The sequence below is a fragment of the Sciurus carolinensis genome, chromosome 2, assembly GCF_902686445.1.
Source record: "Sciurus carolinensis chromosome 2, mSciCar1.2, whole genome shotgun sequence".
In the NCBI taxonomy this organism is placed as follows: Eukaryota; Metazoa; Chordata; class Mammalia; order Rodentia; family Sciuridae; genus Sciurus; species Sciurus carolinensis.
The window spans coordinates 37,900,661-37,925,139 of NC_062214.1; the positions used below are offsets into that span (position 1 = coordinate 37,900,661).

Here is a 24,479-nt window from a genome sequence, read left to right on the forward strand (position 1 = left end):
ATTGCTTGCTCTTCCTTCACTTGAGTTGAGTTTATAATAAAGAATAACAAATGGACTAAATTCATGGTATAAATATGAACAGAAAACAAAGCACGAATTAAGCTTAACTTACGAATCATTAAACAAAATAAAAGATGCACATCATAAAAATAATAATGAAGATAAATGCACCTCCTACATTCTCTGTGTACCACACAACACAGCAGAAACAAGTATGAAATTTTTGTATGTGTGTGTGTGTGTGCAACCAGTGATTAGAGGGATAAGAAGTTATGGAAGCCTTCTAAAAGCACAGGGTCAAATTTATATTTAGTCCTCAGAAACAAAAAAAATAAAATCAGAGCATGGAAGAGTGATAGAAGACCATAAGTCTCAATTCTTGAAAATAAAGAACCCAAAAGGTACACAAAAAGATAAAGAAAATAAAAACATGTAATTACAAATGATTAATGTTGATTGAATAACTACATATTGAATGCCAAACCTTAAAACATACTATCTGTGTACTTCATCTTTTTGAAGAGTCATTGAACTTTTACAAAAATTTACTATATATTATGTCATAAAGGAAATCTCATTAAATCCCCAAAAGTGGAAAGTATATAAGTTGTCAATGAACCTATGAAATTGACATGGTAAGTAGTCAAAGAGTTTTTTAAAAGAATAAGGTTTACTCAGCTTAGGAAAAATACCAGAAAATATGTGACCAGTGAGCCTATGAAAAACATTCTGACTCATTAGTAAAGAAAAACTAAGACACTGAGATATCATTTTTCACCTAATTGACAAAAGTTTTTTTAAAATTTTTATTATGGCCAGGGATAAACTTGTGTCCTCCATTTTCTCCGATGCAAAATGGAAAATATATTGTTGCAAAAATAAAACAAGTTGTTGAACATTGTGTATATGAAGAATTCTTTTAAGAATATATTATTTTTGAATATATGCATCAAGGAGGTTATATTTTATTTTGTAATATTTTCTCATTTTTTCTCAAGGATATCATATTCTTTGGGCAAATTATTTTCTTTAAAAAATGAGCAGAAGTGGGCTGGGAGTGTAACTCAGAGATAGAGCAAATGCTTAGTATGTCTGAGGCCCTAAGTTCAATCCCCAGCACCAAATAAAAGAAACAAAAAGAACAGGAGCCTAATGAAGTTGGTGTTTAGGCAGTCTTGTAAAGAGAGTTCCTGCACTTCCGAGATGTTGCTATTGAGTTAGACCAGATTTTGCTGCCTACTCTAGGGGCTGTGGAGCAGAGAGCATCTCCTTGCACCTAAACCAGTGGCTCTCAAACCTTTGCTCACATGAGGGCTTGAGAAACAACAGGTTGCTGGCTCCACTTAACAGAGCTGCCAATTAGATCTGGAATAGGACCCATGAGTTTGCATTTCTAGGTCCCCTCTGTGTTGACATTGCTGCTTTGGGGACCAAACTTTGAGAACCACCTGAAACTATATAGCATAACTGACCTTCTTGACCAAATTAGTCAAAAGTTTTCCAAAAGTCTTTCATTTTGTGTTGGATGAACACCACATATGCCTGAGAGACAGTCTGCAAACCAAAAATTCCAAGTAGGTTAATAGACATCCAAAAGTTAGCAAGGCAAGCTAATTTTGATCACTGAGCATCTCTTGACTCATACTTCTGTTGAGATTTCCTAATTCAGAGAAGATTAAATTCAGGCAAAGCATAAAGAAGCTTTTCTTTCACTTCTTCCTCTTTTCACACTTCTGCTCTAACAGGGTGTGTAGTTTCTTAGATTTTCTTTCCCTGAGCACCTGAGGGTGAGGAATAGGTGTGAAGTAACAGCGTATTACTTGTGTTCTGATAATCTATAAGTCCTTTGTGCTGCCTTTGTTTCATCCAGAGTGGTCATAAGTCCACTTCTAAGAAAACAAACTCATGGAATACCACAAGACTAACTCTTATGCCAGTGAAAGCTCAGCTCAGTTTGGTGATTTTTCTACCCTTGTAAAGGAAAGCCTCATGCTTGATTCTCACCAGGGGTGCCTGAATAAAAGGCATGCCTAAGACAGCCTCCTTGAGAACATTCCTTCAAATTGTAATTGCAATTGCAAGAAGGAGCCTCTAATAATGTCATGTTCCAAAACATCAAAATAAACATGTTGACTGGATATAATAGAAAATTCTTGTATAAAGTTTCAGGTGTGATTTTTACATGATATGCAACTTTATTGAAATTTCTATTTTTCAGTTTGAGAATATTGCCCTTAATCATTCTTCTTGCAACTTATCTTCCTAACACATTCTCTGCTATCATTTAATTCAGATTATCAAGGCTCTTCCTGTGTCTCTTTCTCAGAGATTTGAAGTTAAATCTAGGGAAAGTACAGTTTCATTAACCTGAAATCTGAAGAAAGGGCCAGCCTAAATTTTCAAAATGTCTAAATTAAAGCATATTTTAAATAAATATCAACATACGCCCTTTGAGTTTCTTCATGAATGAGAAGTTTCTAAGAAACTGCTACCGAGGAGATCATGCTTCCTTTTAAAAAGCAATTTTAATGAACACACTTTTATGCAAATAAATGCTACAAGTGTTTTTATGCAGTAATCAATTTGACTAAATAAATTAAGTAAGCTATAAACATCCTCACTCCAAATACTTAATTTATATAGCAAAACCCTTCTTCATAAATAATGCCAATTCTTCTCAGGACAAATTTTTGTAAATTCTACTTAATGAGATTTTATTACATTTCTCTCAAGCTTCTTAATTTTCCTTTACTAACATTTGTAAGGAAAAGGGGACTCTCAGAGGAATTGTTTGGAAGTAGAAAAATTAAAGCATATCTTTGTTTCTGAAAGCCGTTTGACAATTTTCCGAGTCCTTGTAGAGTTCTGACAAGGTAATTGCTTTTCTTTTGATAATGATAGAAACCACAGTCCAGTCAAATTTTAACTAGCTGGGTATTTCTGAAAGTGTAGAATTTGGTCCTACAGGTTCAACAAAACCAAGCAAGCGCAATTCAATGAGATGTGCCAATAATTTTATATAAGTATAATTTTGGCCAACAAAGGTGATACCTAGGATGACAACAGAAGTTGAGACCCATGGAACTGCAGAATTTGTACTTCACTCTGCCCTTTCCTCCGCACCCTTACCAATAGCATAAGATGTGGCACACTCCAGAGATTTTTTTTTTTTTAATTGACTTGGCAATCAGCGTTCCTGCAGTCTGTCTGTTGCAAAGTCAGGACTAGACATGGATTCTCTTAAGCCCCACTGAAGAACTCTTTGTATTATTCCCTACTGTTCAAGCTAAACCCAGAAGCCATCTAGATCAAGGATCACTAACCTAGCCCAGGTGGCCCCTGGTTTTGTGCTGCCTGCAATTAAAAAGAGTTTTTATAGTTTTAAACCACTGGGAAAATGAAAATGAGAATAATCCTTGGTGACACATGAAAATTATATGAAATTCAAATTTCACTGACCATGAATAGTTTTACTAGAACACAGTTATTCTTATTCTTTTATGTTTTGTCTATGACTACTTTCACTTTACAGTGGCAGAGTTGACTATATGCATTAGCAACCATATGGCCAGCAAAATCTCAATTATTTACTCTCTGAATCTCTATAAAATGTTTGCTAGTACTTTAAACTAGTACTTGCCATCGTTGTGATTTGGAGGGAAGAATATTCTACATTTATTAGCAATGGACCAGATTTCCAAATTTAATGCACATCAGCAATACATCAAGTGTTAACCTCCTTCATTTAAATTAAAATCCAAATTATTATTTCCAAACACATTAAGAATACAGATTAGTTTTCATCAACATCAGCACCTGGGTATACTCTTTATGGTCACTGTTATAAACCTGAGGGAGACCAAGGACATCATCAAAGTCTATCCCTAACTTCTCATATTTATGCAATCATCTGTGGAAAGAAGAACAGTTCAGATGGAAAAAAGAAAACTAGACAGAAACATAATACTTATCCATTTATTTTGTATCCTTCTGATGATGCAAGAATTAGATATGTTGGTATAATGGAGGTCACTTATGATTACTCAGCACCTATGTTTCTTCTGATACAAAAAACACAACCTAATTGTATGACTTGACTTCTTGCTCGTTGACTAGAAAGTTCAAAAAACTTGAGTTGCAAAATCCAGGAACTTATTTAGTCTTCTCCTGTTTTTCTTCTACCTATTTCATGTGTCTATCATCATCCTTTAGGACATAGGTATGTATATTTTCCTTTGAATTCTGCACCAAACTGGACACCATACTTTGAATGTATTTTCCTGAATTAAGAAGGAGAAAAATAAACTCTTCCAATCAAGAGCTAGAACTAAAGACCACACAGGAACCTACATGTTAATCTCTAGCCAATGTGTAATATAGAGACTACCCATCTTGCCACACACCATCTTGAGACTTAAATCTCAGCCACTAAATTAAAGTAAAATACAGAAAGAATCATAACTGGGTTTTGGCACAAAACCATAGTGTTTAGTTTTCTTTTGTGAAAGAGAATCCAAGGTTTAGAAAGTCTAACTTTCTCAAGGTCATATAGCTAATGAATAAAGAGGTCAAATGTATCACAAATTCAAGTATGCAAGAAGTGTTTAATTTTTTAACAAGTTGAATACAAGCCCCAATCTGCCTCTTTTATTTTTAGTCCATTTTGGGGTTCCCATTTTTCAATATGGAGTAAAGATTTTAGGGTATCATTGCAGCTCCCAAACATCAGGGTTGTCTCCTGATCTTTGGACCTAAGACCAATTGTTCAATGTTGATCATCCACTGTTTCAGTCAAAATCACAATCTTTGTAGTCTAGCAGCCCAGTGTTTCTGTCCCATGTGGAGCTCTGGGAGTCTCTAGTGAAAATAGAAATCAGAGTCTGTCATGTCATTCAAGTTACTTTCAGGCAACTTTTAACTGTCAGCAGGTAGCTACCACCAAGAAATGCGCGTGGACCCATTGATCCCAGTCTTGATAAAATCTCTATTAACCTCTCTGCTTCAGATACCCTGATTTTTCTCCTTACAGTACATCTAATGAAATCCTTTCAACTTGTATAAGCTTTCCTAAAGATATGAAGGAAAGTTTCCACTTTGGGCCCTATATCATGAACCTCCCCAGAAACAAAAGTGGTATCTGGCCACCTACTAATTGGAGAAGGGGGAAAATGTTACTTAAGGGGAATATACATGGTTAATATTTCAATAGGTTGTCCTATACTGTTCATAACAATGAATCTTTATATATCTAAAAATATACATATAGTTGGTGCCTTACATTAGCATACATCAAGAGTTCTTGCTTTGAGAAGAATCATGAAGTAGGGATCACTCTAAAGTCAAACGTGCTTAGTTTGAATATTCACTCTAGGTTTTCAACCGTGTGACCTTGGAGCTTCCAAGGAGTCTTGAGAGCGAACTAAACTTTCAAGTTTTTATGTTTTCATCTGGAAAATGGGGATAATTCCAGTACTAACCTCAAATGGTTTTATTATAATTAACCAAGGAAAGCCTTGAAATGTTTCAGTATGGTAGATTGGCACATAGTTAAGTAGATGACCTGTGTTATTAGCTCTGCCTCTTCTTGAGTAACAGCACCCCTGTACCTATTTACTCATTGGTAAAGCAAGAAAACAATTTCCTACTTTTATAAAGCATCTGTGGGTGTGAGGATTATAGAGTGTATGCAGGTGTGAGGATTAAAGTAACCAATCATGGTGCATTAGTAGGCACTCATTACAAGTTGCTTCATTCCATCTCCTTCTACTTTTCCATTTTGGTGATGGGTTTTAAAAGTGAGAGAAGGAAATCTGAGTTAAGTCTGTAAAATAGATAATAAATACTGTATCAGTGATAATAGTACTATAGTTACATAAGAGAATTTCTTGTTTATAGAAAGTATACATTGAAATATTTAGGCAAATTGAGACATTATAACTGTGATTCATTAAACAGTTTAAAAAAAGTACATGTGTGTATGTAATATATAACAATTACTATGTATTATACATAGAAAAGAGGTACAGAAAGTAATAAAAGTATGGTTAATTTAGTAAAATGATAACATTTGGGGAATCTGAATGGAACATACGTTGGCATTGTTGGTACTGTTCTTGCAACTTTTCTGTATGTTTGAACTACATCAAATAATTGGGAAGCCACACTAAGTAAAATAAATCTGTCACAGAAAGAAAAAGATTGCATGATTCCACTTATAAGTAGAATGTTTTTAAAAGTCAAATATATAGTAGAAAATAAAACAGTGGCTATGGAGGGACAGAAAACAGGAAGATGTAGATCAAAGCATACAAAAGAGCAGACATAGAATGAACAAGTCTACAAATCTAATGTATACTATGAGATCTGTACATTAAATTTAACAATATCATACTGTTCTTGGAAATTTTGCTAAAAGCAGATTTTAGGAGCTCTTGCCATACACACACACACACACACACACACACGTGAAAAGGATAACTATTTGAAATTATGAATATGTTAATTTTTTTTCATTTTCAATATCTACATGTTTATCAAAACATTATGTTTATATAGTACATACATAAAAAATAAATAAATAAACTTTAAAAATAAAATGTTAAAAGAGAATGAGAAAAGAAAGTGAGGGAGAAATCATCCTTCTGCCTACTTAAAAGTTCTCTCTCCTTAGTATTATTCACCTTAAAGTTTCACCATAATTATATGCCTATGTCTCACTTTGATCTCTGTTTGCCTTAGATTCTAATTTTCTCCTGATATTTTAACCAAGAGATAAGGAGAGGTTTGTTTAAAAAAAATCCTGGGTATATGGCAGATCCAAGTTGTTTCTGCTCTTTTACCAGACTTTGTCAAGGAGGGTCTCTGAACACAGCTGCAGGGGTCTAACATTCAGTGTGACAGTCTGACCCAGATCCATTGATGATACCACCTCTGACTCCTTCCATTCTTTCTCTGAATGTTGGCCAGAAAAATGGTCACTGGGCTAGGGATGTGACTCAGTGGTAGAATGCTTGCCTAACACGCATGAAGACCTGGGTTCAATCTCCGGCACCACAAAAAGAAAAAGAAAAAAAAACAAGATATCATTCATGAGGCAATGTGGCTCCATAACCTCCCATCAAACTAAACACAAATGCAAAAAGAAGAGACCAGAGTACACAGGGGTGAAGTCTTAAGGTAGAATCCTTTAGGTGGAAGGGTTGATGCGGACTTGAACACAGGAATCCCTGGTTCAAGCAAAGTGGCCCAGATGTGGACTGATGGACATGGCACCGTTGGAACAGACCGATGGTACAGCTGGTGGGTCCCCATAATAAATGACAGCCTGCTCTTAGGCCAAGTCTGGGAACAGTGAAAAAATAGGACTTTTGAAAAAAAAAAAAAAATAGGACTTTTGGAATCAAAATGACTATGATCACAATTTGGAAAATATCTTCACACATGCTACAAAGGAAAAATTGGTAATTAGGAAATAGGCTTATTAACTATACCCACATTCTTTGCTTCTAATCTTTGTTAATATGTCAGTGTGAAGACCAGCAATCTCCATGTTCTAACACATGTAAGCCAATCAGTATCAGTGAAAATCCAGCAGGAGTCTACAGTCCATCAACGGAATGTTGATATTTTATCCTGAATCTAATTTTTACCAATTTGACTGATGACAGTGAACCCAGGGCTTGGCACATGAAAATATTGCTTAGAGAATTGGCAAGACAGAACAACCAGTTTGTATTTATTCTTTTATTCACAAAGTAGGTTTTGAGTATCAGACTATATAAATAAACCATCAGGATAAGAATAAAAGTCAATATATATATAGAACAGCAATTTGGAGATGCATTATTACAAGTCAATTTGTGGCTCGTATTGACCTTCAGAGACTAAAATGTCATTGAGAGAAATAAAAATAAACACTATTATGGTTTTATATGTACCTTCAGCTAGGATTATAGTTTTACTCTCTTGGGATTTTTGAAAAGTCAATATTTGTATACTAAAGACAAAATTTTGAATATAATTCCTGGAACTACTTTAACATTGGGACCATGGACTGCAGCTCCACATCTTTACTCAAATAGAGTATGGCCTCAAAGTTTGTGCAAAGGAAGCTATTCAAGTTTCTAGTGACTACTTTGTTCCCAAACTCTTCCTGCCTTTTTATTTCTTAAATAAGAAGAATAAGATGACTAAAGTAGCGCTGACTTAATAAAAAAAAAAGTATCTTTTTATATTATTCTTTAATGCATTCAACCTCACCCCAGACTAACTTTCAAAGGCATGGCTTCCTCAAGTGGAAAATGTCCAGTCATCCTGGGACTCTCTCAAATTTGTTTGTAAAACCTGAGCTATGAACACTAAATAGACATTCATTCCATGACAATGGAATTTGAGGAATATTGTTTTCTACAAATGAAGGTGAAATTCTAGGTGCAAAATCACTCATCACTCAGTAGTTAGACATCTGGGCATAGTAAGTAGCCTGTTTAAAAATTACTTTATTATGCCCTGTCACTTTTTCTGGAAAAACAGAAATAAGCTGATTTTTCTGGAGACCCCAGATGAACTGCCAAATTTCCACTTTTCTCCCTTTCTTTAAACCAGGATTGGTCTTAGACATATTCACATCTCATAGTTACTTGTCTGTTTAATTGCTTGACAGTATGTTCCATGCTATTCTAAGGACTTAACAGTGATGCACTTGTCATAGTAAGGAAACTAATTTACCAATTTAAATAGAATTCTGATATTCCACCCTGCATAGTAAATATGTTTATCCTTAGGTTGAAGGAAGAATGTTTATAATAGTCCTAAACATGCTAACAATATTTCTCTCATTTAACATCTCAGCAATAGCTTCCTACATCCTGTGGATACAAATTATGGCATATCTCCATTTTTTTCTGTTTTGCCAAGTAAAATGCTGACCAATAAAAATATAATGCAAAACTTGTAATTTTAAATTCCCTAATAGTCACATTAAAAACTGAAAAACAGAAGGCTGGGGATACAAGTCAGTGAGAGAGTGCTTGCCTTGCATGGCTCAAGGCCTTGGGTTCCATACTCAGTACTGCAAAAGTAAATAAATAAATAAAGTAAAAACTAAAAAACTAAAATTAATTTAATAGCATATTTTAATTAACCCACTATATCCAAAATTTTATCATTTAAACATACAATCAATATAAAATATCTGAATGAGCTATTTTATATTCATGTTGTACTAATACTTCAAAAATGATGCATTTTTTACATTTACAGCGTATCTCAAAATATACACTAAATTTTGAATGGCTAATAAGAAATGTAATCCTATCAAAATAATAAAATTGTGTTTAAGGAAAAATATTTTATAGTGTTTCGGTTTTAAATATTAAGTTAATTACAATGAAATGAAATGTAAAATTCAGTTCCTCACCAGCACTAACTGCAGGTAGCATGGGGCTACTGCATTAGAGGGTGTAGAATGAGTTATGGCATGTACAAATTACAAGTAGCATCGACATTAGCTGTCAGTAAGACACGAGGGAATCGTGTTTAAGAAGGAGTCAGACAGCGAACAAAGTTATAGAGAGGTGAAAATATGAATTTTGGAGTTAATCTAGATGGTCTCTGTTTTTGACCTATGACATCTTTAAACTTCAGTTTTCTAATCTGGAAAGTATAAATCTTCATTTCTAGGCTCCTATGATTAAATAAGATAATCTAGATAACAGGTTTGGCACAGTATCTAGTACATCCCAAAGGTTCAATAAATTAACATACATTATATCTATAGTCATCATGAGATCTATTTGTATTTAGGTGTGGGAAATCTCTGAGGAGGTTCAAATTTAATTAATTAATTGTGGGGTATAGCATGGCGGAGACAGAAATTGTGGCACATTTTATAAATTTATTACATTATAAAATACTTCCCAGAAAGTGGAACAATCATAAGTATATAGCACAATGGATTTTCACAAAGCCAACAAATCTATGTGGTCAGCACCCAAATCCTTGAAACAGAGAATCTCAAAATTCTCCTCAAGACATTTAACACTCTAGATCTGCTTTGTCTGTATATCAATTTTATATAAATGGATTTATGTAGCCTGTACTCTTTTAAATGTCTGACTTATTAGAAATGTGTTTTGTGAGATTTATTCACACTATTGTATAAAGCAGTAGTTCATGCTTGGTGTTATGTTCCATTATAAAAATATCCTACAATGTATTTGTCCATTCTACAGTAGATAAACATTTAGGTTGTTTTTAGATTGGGACTATGACAAATACCCCTGCTATGCACAGTCTTGTACAGGTCTTTTGGGTGTATATCCACAGGAATTTGATTTCTCATTCTTGGACTGTTGCAAAGAGAAGAGTCACTCTTCACTTAATTCCATATGCAGGTACCTTGGATAAGCATAAAGAGCTGGAGGACCTTATGGCTAAGTTCCTGAATGTAGAAGCAGCAATGGTCTTTGGGATGGGATTTGCAACTAATTCAATGAATATTCCTGCACTTGTTGGAAAGGTGAGGATCTGTTAACATAAATGTCTTCTACTGTGTTATTCCTATGATTCGTAATTCTAAGCAGATAGAGGTATGGCTGAGATGATCTTTTTCTTAGGAAGATCCAGATTTTTTAGTAGGTTGTCAGCTTAGTCCAGCAAATCTCTTCATCCTGATGTTTCTGGTTATAGAATTGCAGACCTAGTAGAGGGTCAAGCTTCAACATCATGACGGCTTAGCAAGGTCTAAGTTTTAGGCTCTTGAATCCCCATTTGCAACACTTACTAAGCATTTATTTGGACAAAATATTTTTCTACCCTATATATAGATGATTGCATGAATGATGTGACTCTACATCGTGTACAACCAGAGAAATGAAAAGTTGTACTCCATTTGTGTATAATGAATCAAAATGCATTCTGCTGTCATGTATAACTAAATAGAACAAGTTTTTTTAAAGTTCTAAAAATATTTTTTCCTATGTAATTCATTCATTTATTCATTTAATGAACCATTTATTGAATATCTACTGTGTCATGGCATAAGGCCAGTTATAATACCAAGATGAACAAAGTTTGCACCTTGAAAATGAGCGTATTTTACAGTCTAGTGGGAAAACAATACCCCTAAGTAAAATTGGAGGAATACCACAAAAAAAAAAATCACACACTAAAGTGTTGTCCAGACTCTTCTTGAGAAAGACTGATAACTCTGTGAGGTGGTGTCTTGAGAACAGAGTTTTAACAGATAAGTTGTTTCCTTAACACAAGGAAGAAGGAACAGCATGTACAAATTACAGAGGTTTGGAGGAAATAGAGCATATAATAATGATCAAAGAAGAGACCAGAGATATAAGACAGGTTCCAAATCACAAAAATCCCTATAGTGTAAAACATGCCAGAATGATTGAAAATGTTCTAAGAAAAATGAGGAATTGGTTAGTTTAAGTAAATAGGTGTGATAATCAGACTGATATTTTAAAAATATTTAAAGATAACTAAATGCAATGTGTGATCTTAGATTGGATTTCTGCATTTAAAAATAATAAAAGAAAATTAACATCTATAAAAGACATTAAGACAGTATTAGAACAGTTGGAGAAATTGAATTTGAATTATATATTAGATAATAATAGTATGTAAATGTGGGACTTCTTGGGTGTGATAATTTCATTGTGATTTTGTAGGAGAATGGCTACAGGATATAGAGATGAGGACTATGATAAATCTCAAATGTTTAGACAGAAAATTTAATATGTCACAGGTACATGTCTACAGTGTGGAAATGTGGGAATTTTGCTAACTTTTGCCTTAAAACCTTTAACACACCATGTGTAAGAGTACCAAAATGTAAGAGAGAACACATTTTTTTTCATCTAGGTGGACACAAAAGACAAAGGTCCACCCTAATTCATCACTGCTTTATTGGTATGCTTGAACAGTTCTACAAGCTAGAAATTTTTGAATTAAAAAAGAAATTTACAAACAGTAATTTATAAGAAGTAAATTGGATTGACTTTTCTCACTTATCTCAGGTTAAATGGCCATCCATACTTTTCCAAATTCAAGGCTTTTAACTGCAAAGCAGTGATGCTTCTGTCTCTGTGGACGTTAACACAGTGGAGAATGAGAACCACACAGAGTGAGAGCTTGAAACATCCTGCTGAAAGAGCCCTGGCTTTTCAGGACCATCTAAAATGATCTAGAATGGATTCAAGCACCCCAGCAAGTCCACAACCCTCCCCAAAACAGATAGGTTTTCCTGTCGGAAGGTCAATCCTTTAGACTGACTGGTGCCCAAACAAGATCTTGGATGAACTTCTCTGTTGCTAACTGTGTGTAAATGTTCCAGTCAAGGTGTGATCTCTTAAAGCAATTTTCATCCCTGTGAGCTTACTGCTATCGGTATTTTATCCATATAGACACCAGCTTAAACCCTTGGTCTTTGAAAATTAAAAAGGACTTTCAGAATTTGTGATAGGTGTTAGAGTGTCTTCTCATTCCCTTAATTTTACATACCGACTTCTGTTCTGTGTGCTTGTTTTCTGCACAGGGATGCCTCATTTTAAGTGATGAGTTAAACCACGCCTCTATTGTCCTTGGGGCTCGACTCTCCGGTGCAACCATAAGGCCCTTCAAACACAACAGTAAGTATTATGTGTTTCTTCAACTTGTACTGGCTTGCTCCTAGATGAAAGCAAAGATTATTGCTAAAGCTTTGTCCTTGCTCTTCAAACTGGCAACTTTTCTTAATGAAGCACAATTGTCCTTATATTTATTGCTGGCTTGTTAACCTCTGGTGACCTGGAACAAATGGATGAAGTGTATTAACATCCAGATTGTGAAGTGTAGCCCAAACACATTAGTGTCACTGTTAGTGGCCTTACAGTGTGGTCTTTCAAGACATGACTGATCTCTTGGGATTGTTAGTTATCAGACAGTTATAAATCTCCCCATCCTGTAACTGCCTTGGGCAAGTGTGAAGACTTAAGTTTTCTGCTATTTATAGTCAGGTAAAAACTGAGCTTATTTCTTAGTATCATGCCTCCTTTCACTCTTCCCACCCACAAAATATTCAGATAATGTTCTCATAAATGATTCAACTTCATTAAAATCTCTTTTGAGGCTCTGGGTTGTGAGGTTGAGTGGTGCGAAGTCAAAAGGCTATTTCTTCTTTAAAGATCTCATGAGGCAGCATAGCCAGTCTTAGGAAACACTCTGAAGGATGTAGATGGTGGTAGACACCTGAGATCTCTCATCAGGCTCTGCCCCTGACTTGATGGGTCAGTTTGCATAAATCCTTTAATCTTTGCATTCAATTTCCTCATTGGTAAACTGAGGGTGTTGAACTATGTGAGGTAGAAGGATCTCCTGGTTCAGAGGTTCTGATTCTAATGCACTGTCGTCAGAGACCTCCTTTATTTTTGAGTGCACACACATACAGGTACACACATATACACACATACACACCACACCACACACAAACAAGGTTTTTCTCTCTTTTCCTTCTCACCACCTTTCCCTGGTGTTCCCCTTTTCCCTCCACTTTTCCCTGTTTCTCTTGCTTTGTACTTCTCTCCTTCTTTGAAGGAGGTAGCAAAGATTGAGGTAAGAAAAAGATTACTGATAGGAAACAGAGAAAGCCTTCTCCCAGTTCCATTCTGTTCACCTCAAACCTAAATTAATTGTCTGATGAGGAAGAAAAGAACATGCATTGAAGTATTCTCAAGTAAACCCTCCCTTTTTACCTCATACAGCTGTTTGAATGAAAAAAGCTCCTGCTCTCACTGAGGTGAGGTCTGGTTATGCCTTACTGAACCACTTTCAGCCTCTGTTGAAGTTGAATCTTTGGAGTGAAGTTCAGGGTCAGGCCCTCCAGAAGAAGCAGATGGTGAGCCCTGATGGCTCATCTACAATGTCCAGCTCGATGCAATTCAAAATACAATGACCTCACTGATTAATTTTGCATCAAACACTCAATCTTGGCTTTAATCTTTAATAAGCCAAGTTAAGTCCCTTCAGTTCTGCTTGATTTATTATCATTTGTTATATCTAGGCTTAAACTATATTGGCAGTTTTGGGAATTCACGTTTGGAGAACACATGTTTTAAGGCTTCAAGAAATGTGTTTTATTAAGAAACCAGAGCAAATGCTTTTGGCAGTATAACTTAAGAATACTATGCCCTTTTCAATCTTTAGCATGACATATGATTGGTGATCAAAGCCTTTGCCTTGCTGTGAAAAAAATAAAGGGGATTGTTGACAATTATTTAACTGTTGATTCATCTATGTAAATGTTTAACATGATAATCTCACTTCTAGAAGGAGACACAGGCATGTCAAATGAACTATATCATGGAACAAATGCACCATATCATGGCCAATGTTAATATCTCATTTCTTCACTCCATTCTATTGAGAGCAGTGACACATGGCCCTATTTGCACAATATATGTATCTAGAGAATATCTTTGAAAGATCAGTGACTGTACCTACCTTCAAGCCAGCTAAGTCCAAATATCTGTGTTGGAACCAAGGCATCTACTAATGATCATGATGTATAATGAGCACTATAAGACCTTGTTTTCTAAACCTCCTTTTATTTGAGCTGCCCTGGATCTTGCCAGCACACCTTGGAATATTACCAGGCACTCACCACATACTAACTAACCTCACTCTTCCTCTCACCGCTCTTTTACACTTCTGATTTAAATTATCAGAGTAAAAATAATGTGGGTACAGTGTCTCAACCTAAAATGCAATGAATATTTATTGAATACCTATTTTGATTCAAATACTCCATTAGGCCTTTGGAGGACTATAAAAAGCATAAGATAATATCTTAGCAGAGAGCATATGATCTAGTAGAACAGACAGAGATGTTTGCAAGCAATTGTACTGTGGATCAAAATATAGAAGATCCAGGGTGGCATCAGGCAACAGCTAAGAGTACAGGCTTTGGTACTTTTCCATACCCACAAGAATGATTAAAATAAAATTGTGACAACCCCAAATGTTAGCAAAGACATGGAGCAACTAGAACTATCACCATTGTTGGTGGAATATAAAATGGTACAGTGTCTTCAGAAAGCTCTTTGACAAAGTCTTATAAAGCTAAACATATACCTATACTATGACCCAGAAATTCTATTCCAAGTATTTACACATGAGAAATGAAAGCATATGTCTACAAACAGGCTTGTATAAGAATGTTTATAGTTTTATTCATAATAACCAATAACTGGAAACAACTAAAGTGTCCATTGGCAGAAAAATGGAACGCTTTTTTTTTTTTTTTTACTTATTCATACATAGAATACTATTCTACATTAGAAAATAAACAAGATACTGATATACTGGATGACTCTCAGGAAAAATAATTTCTAAGGGAATACATCAGACATAAAGAGTATACATACTGTGTCAGTTCATTTGCAGCAAATTAAAAAATAGACAAAGTCAGCTTATGGAGAGGGAAATCATAACATGACCATCTCTGGTTGTGTGGGAGGGAATTGGTGTAAAGAAGCATCAAGGAGGGCTGGGAGATAGCTCAGCTGGTAGAGTGTTTGCCTCGCAAGCACAAGGCCCTGAGTTCGATCCCCAGTACCGCAAAAAAAAAAAAAAAGCATCAAGGAAGTTTCTGGGGTGATAGAGAGTTATGATATCTTGATTGATGTGATGGTTATGTTCTTATTAAAACTCTTTGAATTATAAACTTAAGATCTCTATGTTTCCCTACAATAAAATTGTGTCTAAAATTATCATTGTTTTCATATAGTATATACAAAATTTAAGACTGCTTTTTTTTTTTTAATTACAGCCTTTGACCCAAGCATTAGTGTCCTCATTCTATACTTTATTAGTCTATGGTCTTAAACAAATTACTTAAACTTCTAGTTCTCAATGTCTTTATTCAAACAATGAAGATAATTATGACACCTAATTCAAAATGTGTTGAAGGACATATAGCACAAGCCTGGCAATGGGAACAACTAATTATTTATGACTGCTGTGTTGTTATTAGTATTTGTATCCTCATAATTGTCAATCATATCACTGATGGATAGTAGAAAAGGCAGAGGTCAGTTCACCCTGCATTGCATGAAATGACTGGCATTTTGCAATAGTCTTTAAAGGATTAAGAGAATTCTAATCAGAGGAACAATTTTGTGTGTGCAATACTTCCAGCATGACCTGAGTGTGGGGTAAAATTACTAGAGAAGAGGTTAAAAACTAAGATCCAGCCTGTTAATGTAGTCAATATGTGTATATGCCAGCTAAGATGCATGTACTTCAAGAAGCAACAACAGGTGCCTGGGAAGTTCTGTTTCAGGATATGCTTTTCCATGGGTGAACTGTTTTTTCTCAAGACATTTAGTTGCCTTGCCATATATCCTGTGCCTTCCCATATTTCAGAGGTGGAAATGGAGATCAATTTAATTGAATTAAACTGAAGCTTTGAATAACATTGGATGAAAAAAAACAAGATTATTTGTTCCCCAAAGAGCATCATCCTATACTTTCTCTACCTGAATTTGTTATTGTTTCAAATTCTACCATTTTCTAGTCTTTCTTTGGAGATTCTATAGAAGCTGCTGATAGATGATTTAAATGATTGATAATAGATAGATACATAGATGTACATACATACATATATGTGTATATACATATGCATACCCAACTGGAAGATCAAGCACAAACTTTATTATTCCTTCATCACACATTCCTATTCTCCAGATTAAGGCTTTTATTTTTAACTTTTTAAATAATACATACTAATTTCACACATTTTTGTATGACATTTAAATACATGTATATAATATATAATGATCAGATTAGGGTAATTGGCATATCCATTATCTCAGACATTTATCATTCTTTATGTTGAAGACTTTCAAAATTATTACTCATCTTAAGGTTATATGGGTATCAGTTTTCCAGGATGATCACCAATGATCCCCATCTACTGGCATTTATTCTCTTATGTGGTCCTTTTCTGCAATGTATCAGAATAGAAATAAGGAATCAATAGAATACAGATCAAAAGAATAAGGTTAAGATTCAAAGACATCATGGCTTCCGTCTTTCTAATTCTCTTTTGGGTCACATATGTGGACACTTAGGCTGCCTATGGAGAATAACAGATGACCTTTACCAACAGCCTTGTGAATGGGGCATTCTAACTGAACTCTGGCCTCTGTCAAGCCTCCAGGTGACTGTAGCTCCAGACAACGTCTGACTGTAGCCTCACAAGTTTCCTGAGCCAGAACCACCCAACCAAGGCTCCCAAATTTCTGATGCATAGAATCTGTAAGATGATAAATGTTTGTTTTATGCCACATGGCATTGGAGTAAATTACTACATGGCAATAGATAACTGACACAGTTTCTCTGACTACCATTGCTGGGGCACAAGTCAGACACTCAAGTATGGCTTCCTACTTCCTCCTCCATGAAGTTCTATAGAGCAGACCCTACATGCTTTCACTCAACTACTTTATCTACACCACAGTTATGGTAAAGAATCCCCAATAGGACAGATTACAGAATGACTTCAACTTCAGGACAAGCTTTTCTTGGTCTGCATGAGGACAGAAAATGTGAGAGCCTGTGGAACATGGGTCAGGAAGTGAATTGGAGCTTGGCTAATACTTCTTGACTTCTTCAGACACAGTTTCCTACCAACTAATGCAGTACGACCTAGGAATGTTAGGACCTTGGGAGTCAGTGGGAAGGTGGCCTGAAATGATTCTTGCACTGTTGGTTGAGGCTGAAGACCAAATTGCTGCCCACCTTTCATCCCACAGAGTTATCAAGAAGATTTCTCTTATCCATAGATACATAAAGTAGATGCGCACAATGGGACCACATCAATTTTCAAACAAAAAGGGAAATACAAAGGATTTAACAGAAACCATGCAATGGGAAGATTTCTAAGCAGAACCTTAGAAAGTAACTTTGTTTTAAAAATTTAAATAAATCTGATCTAGCCACAGATTGTCTTTCCGCCCATTTCAACTGCTCAGTGATTGTTCAGTGATACAGAGTAATTCAACCTGCTCTTTCTGACCTAGCCCATGTCAGACATGCAGCTATTTAGTATCTTCTCCTTTAGATTCCAAGTTCAGGATAACAGTTTCAGTGAAATCACTATGAAAACATTGTAACTATACTAGGGGAAAAAAATCAAAGGTCACCTGGACAGCTGAAAAAAAAAGTGACATCATCAGAGAGGAGCAAATGGGCATTGTGTGTCTCCAGATGTGACACCTGAGAAGAATTCAACATTATTTACATAGGCTGCAGATCAGCACATACTCTTACTGCTAGATGAATTAGAAATGCTCTTATTTTAAAAAGAAAGGAATTGTATTCTCAGAATATGTCAATATCATAAAAGACAAAGATAGACTGAGGAAATGCTCCAGAATAGAGGCTACTAGAAGAACTGTGACAACTGAGTGCAATATGTGGTCCTAGACTGGATTCAGAAAGAGATGGAAAAAATGCTCTAAAAGAGATTTCTGAGACAATGCACAAAGTTGGAAGATGGACAATAGATTAGGTAATATTAGATAAGAGTAATAAGTCAATGTTAAATATACTGAAGGAGATGTTTCAGTTTACTATCTACTATCCTTCCCACTCCCATACCCATTCCCCTCTCTTCACTCTCCTCTACATAATATAAAGAAACTCTATTCTTCCCTAGTGCCCCGCCCCATTATTGTGAATTAGCATTTGCATATCAAAGAAAACATTTGGCCTTTGCTTTTGGGGTCCAACTTACTTTGCTCATCTTAATATTCTCCAGCTCCATCCACTTACCACCAAATGCCAGAATTTCATTCTTCTTTAAAGTTGAGTAATATTCCATTGTATATATATATACCACATTTTCTTTATCCATTTATCTGTTGAAGAACACCTAAGTTGGTATCATAGTTTAACTATTGTGAGTTGAGCTGCTTTAAACATTGTTGTGACTGTGTTAATGTAGTATACTAATTTTAAGTCCTTTGAGTATCAACTGAGGAGTGGGATAACTGGGTCAAATGGTGGTTCCATTCCAAGTTTTCTGAGGAATCTCCATACTGCTTTCCATGGTTGCACCAATTTGCATTTTCCCCAGCAATGTATGAGTGTACATTTTTCCCAACTTCCTCACTAAAAATTTGAGAGTAAATTTTACCTCTTAATTTTACAAAGTCCTTAAAACATTCAGCAACTTATTCTTCATTCTTCCTTTTGTGCTCTTAAAGAATAAGTTATCTCTATCTTTTTAATAAATGTTACCTCTCCCTGCACATCAGTCATAGGCAAGGGAAAATGTTCCTGTCAGAGGGATGGACTGGCTGTGAAATAAAGCTATTAAATTTATTTATCAGAAATAATGACAGAAGACAGAATTATCTTAAGAGCAGAGGCATGACTGATTGAACCATTCAGAAGGCTCTGGCTCTAACAAAGAAGGAGCCTGTGCTTGCTTTATTTATATCGTTATAGATCAAAAGGTACCAGTAGGAGCTTCTTCCTCAAAAAACAGGATGGGGGGTGGAAGAAGCAAGTCATTTGGCTCTAGCAGATTACTCCCATCCAATGCTTGTGTTTGACCTTCAGCAGTGAGCCAATGCAGGATAACCACATGACTCAGGCATTCTTGAACAATTATCAATAACTGTGAGCACCTGAGGCCAGATCACTCAATTATGCTTGGTTCTCATACAAGCCATGGATGACTTCCGGCATATCCACCTTTTCTATTTTTTAAATGCAAATGATGGACAGCTACTTCAAATTTCCAGATCCTGCTTCTGAGGGTATGACAACCTATTATCATGATACCAATAAAGAATTAGTAGCAAACATATCGTTCCAATAATACACCATGCAGAATGTTTCTGCATGTTTCTAGGATTAAAGTCAATTAATTCATGAAGTATTTATTCAACTAGTGTGTAGGGTGTGTGCCAGCTAGCTGAGGCGCAGGTAAGAGCTGATGGAGTCATAACCCAGACACCAGGAGTTGGGTAAAAGCAGGCTTGTGGTGAGCAACCTGCAAACTCGTTTATTGCAGGAGAAACCATATATTTTATAGACTTTTAACCCAATCACAATGTGCCACAGGGGATCAGACCACCAGGCCCCTATATAGGTTCCCTTAGTAACACTAAGTAAATTTGGGGACAGTTGTTTACTTTCCTAAGTGACCAGAGCAGAATGCTCCTCTCCATAGGTATAACTGATGGGTGTGAATGTGCGAAGGTTTTCCTTTTACACACTTGAGACATTCACAACTGCTAGCCAAGACTTAGGATTTCTCCCAACACTAGTGATGTAGGGTCCATGAGATCAACTCTGCTTTTCTGAATATCTTGGATGTGATGATGTAACTCCATAAGATCCAGGCTATTATTGACATGTCAAATGCCCATTAGTTGATTATTTATTTCCTAATGCTATTGGGAAGTATCATATTTGGCTACAGTAACACAAACATACTTATAGTCATCATGGCATTTAAGCCTTTGTTTAAATGTGAGAGCTGAAAGCTCATTACAAATATTTGTAACAGTAGCTGTTAAAGCATTTGATTTTATCTCAATCTTTTCATCAATATTTCCAGGAATCATAGCATCTTAACAGAATAGACTATGTCCCTAGATATTGTGAATGTGGGAACAGATAGAAACCTGAGAGAATACATCGAAATATATGGGACCCAAATTATCATCAAATAAGAAATACCTGCTGGAAGCCCTATGTGAATTACTGATCGTTTTAGTGTAACATCGATCAGTTTGCTGGGCTCTGATTTGGTCTTCATTACATGATTATTACTAGCGCAAAGCAACACCCAAACAATAGGTAATAGTTCAAATCATGGAATTTCAAAAAATCAGAATTATTATATATATAAAATCTTATTTTTGTATTCTGAAAATAGTTTTAGATAACTGTTTTCCTAGTTTCTTAGATATTCTACTGTATTAAAAATTCAAATTAAACATGGTTGCCTGCAAATTCTTTTCAAGAAGAAGTAAAAATGAAACAAACTTAGTGGCAGTGTTGTCATGGTAAGCCTTCCTGGCTGTGGACCTTCTGGAAGAAGTGACATTCCAATGTGACTGTCTTTTATCAATTTTGAAGATCGATAACCAACCACTCTTAGAGATTTTATGTTGCATTGGCAAGACATTTGCACTTTCCATCCATTTATGAAAGGTGCCTAATTCTATTGCAGGATGATTAGGGCAGTAAGATATTGGTGGATGTTCCATGGAAATGACTGGCTTATTATGAGAGAGTCCCATTTTAATAAATGTTTGAACATATAATCTTAAATTCCAAGGGTCAGTATGATTGGCTAGCCTAGGTACTCCCTAAGCTGTCTCTTCCTCAAAAACTATCTTTAAATAGCCAGAATATTTATCATGAGACCAACATATAGGTAATTTCCACTGTAGCCAGTATAATTAAATCCAGTAGCATGAATAAATGTAATACATGTATCTGTAAAATTTTGATTATATGAATATCATTAGTAAATACGGGAATGAATTCTCCATGTATTCTACTGGCATGACAGTTCAGCAAAGCCAGTACGACTATAAACATGGTGGATGGAGTCTTATTATTTCTCTGTTGTTGAACTATCTGTTCAGCCTGAAGTGTAAGGTTCTTCGGTTGCCCCCACGATGACAGGTTGGTTTTTCTGGATATAGAATCCAGTGTATTATATTGCTCATGTATCACTCAGCAGCAGTGAGACTTTTAATATCACAATTTAAAAAAAATTTTTTTGAAATAATTTTGTGAAATTTAGTGGGTTTATGTAAGGTTCTGTTTTCCCTTTTTATTTTTTAAAATTGTAGAAAAAAGTTGATATAAGTTGGAGTATCATTAGTCTTAAATTGTAGACAATGACCTAGCATTGTACGAGTATTTAAACTATAAGAAGTGACTTAATAAATATTTTTATTTGGCCAGGAAAATTAGTAAAAGTTACCTGTTAAGCATGTGAGAATTGTTAAAGTCAATGTTATTGGGCTGAAGCGGGCATTGCAGTAAAAGGAGGCCTGGTTTTTACCAAATGTATCATTTTATTTTGTCTCTAGTAGTGGACTGAGAGACAAAATTGTGAAATGGGGTCAGTATAGATATTGAAAGTCAGTTTAACAACTTGTTTGTTTTACAGATAATGGCTGTATTATCTTAAATTAACATGTTTTTATATTACAATTGGTACAAGTGTAAGACTTTAACAAACAGTAGTTTTAATGTTTGTAAGGGAAATACAATATAAAATTAAGAAGAGTAAAAAAACATTTAATTTTTATAATAGTTATGAATTAAACAATATAATTTTATACATTAAATCTTTAGTTTTTATTTATATTAAGAATATAGTAACTTGTATAACAAACTTTTAGTTTTTGATCTTAACTTTCAATGAACTTGAATTATTATTTTAGCTTGGAATGAGACGAGAAGCAGACTTTTAACTTAATAGAGGTGGCCTCCACAGACTCTTTTTTAAATAGAAAATACATATGTGTAGTGAGCACAGGAAATTTTTCTTTCATTTATTAATAATAAAAATGAAGTAAAGGAATGAGCAGCTTTTTACTACCATATTATGAAAATTTTTTATTATCATCAAATTTGTGTTGATCCAAGTATAGGGAATTAATACCTTCAAATATTATTGGGTAAAATGTGAATTGGTTGTATCTTTCAGGACAGTGATCCAATTACTTATTTAAACATCTTAGAATTTTATGTCATTGATCTAGCAATAATTTTTTAAGGAATTTATGTTAAAATAATTTTTATGCATAAAGATACGGCTGTATGAATACTCTTAATAACTTTGTTTTTAAGGTAGCAAAAATATTTAAATGTCCAACATAGGGTTTTGAATAAATGAACTATATGATAAAAAAAATCTGGCATTAAAAATAATATTGTGAAAGAATATTAATTACGTGTAATTTACACATACAAGTTTTTAAAGTAATAACAATATGATTCTATATGTATAAAATATGTATATGTATAGAAAACAGTTTAGAAGGTTATGTACAAAACATTAATAGTAGTTATTCATGTATAGTAGATTTTTAAGAGATTCTTATGTATACTTCTTAATATTTCTTAAATGGGTCTCTTGATAAAATTTAGGTAAGGTGTTTTAATTTAATTCTTAGTTTCTTATTTGAATATTGTTTCATAAAATTTGTATATATAATTTTTTGAATTAATATAACTTAGGTAACATAATTTAATATTATATCTGAAACATTAAACAGACAAGTTAAGAGAGCTTTTATCCCCTCTTGGGGGAAGGTGTCAAAATATTTTTATATCTCATATTACTAACTTTTAAATATGCTAGTGTCTCTTAATTATCCTTTAGAAATATAGTTAAATTCACTTCTCAGTGTACAGAGTAACATAAAAATTTTATAACTCATAAAATATTAAATGACACAATTAAATTTTTAATTAATTTGTTTTTATTATATAAGTTTGGAAGAGACCATTATTGTAGAAAATTTAGTTTGGAGCCCATCGGCTTTGTAAAATGTCCTTTTAAATCTTATACATTAAAGACATATATCTGGGAAATAAAATACAATTAACATATTACAAGTTAGTAATAATTATTATAATTACATTGATGTTTTTATATTAACCAAGTTTAGCTTTTAAAGAGAAATTTGAAATCTGGAATGTAAGGTGATATTTTAAAACAACAGTTATTGTTTAACCAAAATTGTATAATTATTAATTTATTTAAAACTAGCTTTCTAAATAATAAAACTCAACAGACATAAGAAATTATTCTATTGGAATGAGAGTAGATGACTGTTTTAACTATTTCCTCTTCCTTTTATTCTTTGGTTATAAGACCCAATTAATAGGGGTCTGTGAAAAGATCTTATTTATACTTGTAAATAGGCTTCATGATAGAAACTTAGCAGAATTTAAAGAGAAAAAAGCTTTAAATAACTTTAGCTGATTGTGTTAATTTTATATAACCAATTTAATTATATGTAAACCTTTTGAAAGTTATTTTGTACAAATTATTTTAATGTACTCAGACATGTTACAGTCTTCTACTTTACAAGTTGAAAAATTTCTTAGACCCTTATATATCACACCTGATAGTTTAAGTCCCAGCAACTTAGTTCTCAGTGAGAATGCAAAGAATAAAAGAATTTTAGGCCTTTTTTTATGTTAACCAAATTACATACACAAATGTTTAAATATATTTTAGTCAAGAGTATCTGATGATTTTATACTTAGTAAATAATATTTTAGCACCCAATAGATAACATTTTAGTATTTCAACCTTATAAATCAATAACTACTCCTGTAATAAAGACATATATTAATCCTGTTTACTTTAAATTTAATTTACTTATCTTTAATTGTAAAATTCAAGACATTAAACAAATGTGGATGACAGTATT

The 24,479-nt window shown here is 34.2% G+C and overlaps 1 protein-coding gene across 1 annotated transcript in view; it reads left to right on the top strand.

Annotated features, from left to right (window-relative positions):
* Positions 1–24,479, top strand: part of Sptlc3 (serine palmitoyltransferase long chain base subunit 3) — a 158,071-nt gene that overhangs the window by 59,260 nt on the left and 74,332 nt on the right. Inside the window, exons 5-6 of the mRNA XM_047541702.1 lie at positions 10,395–10,519; positions 12,551–12,644. Of these exons, the coding sequence (XP_047397658.1) occupies positions 10,395–10,519; positions 12,551–12,644 (219 nt within the window). The remainder of the gene's footprint in view (positions 1–10,394; positions 10,520–12,550; positions 12,645–24,479) is intronic.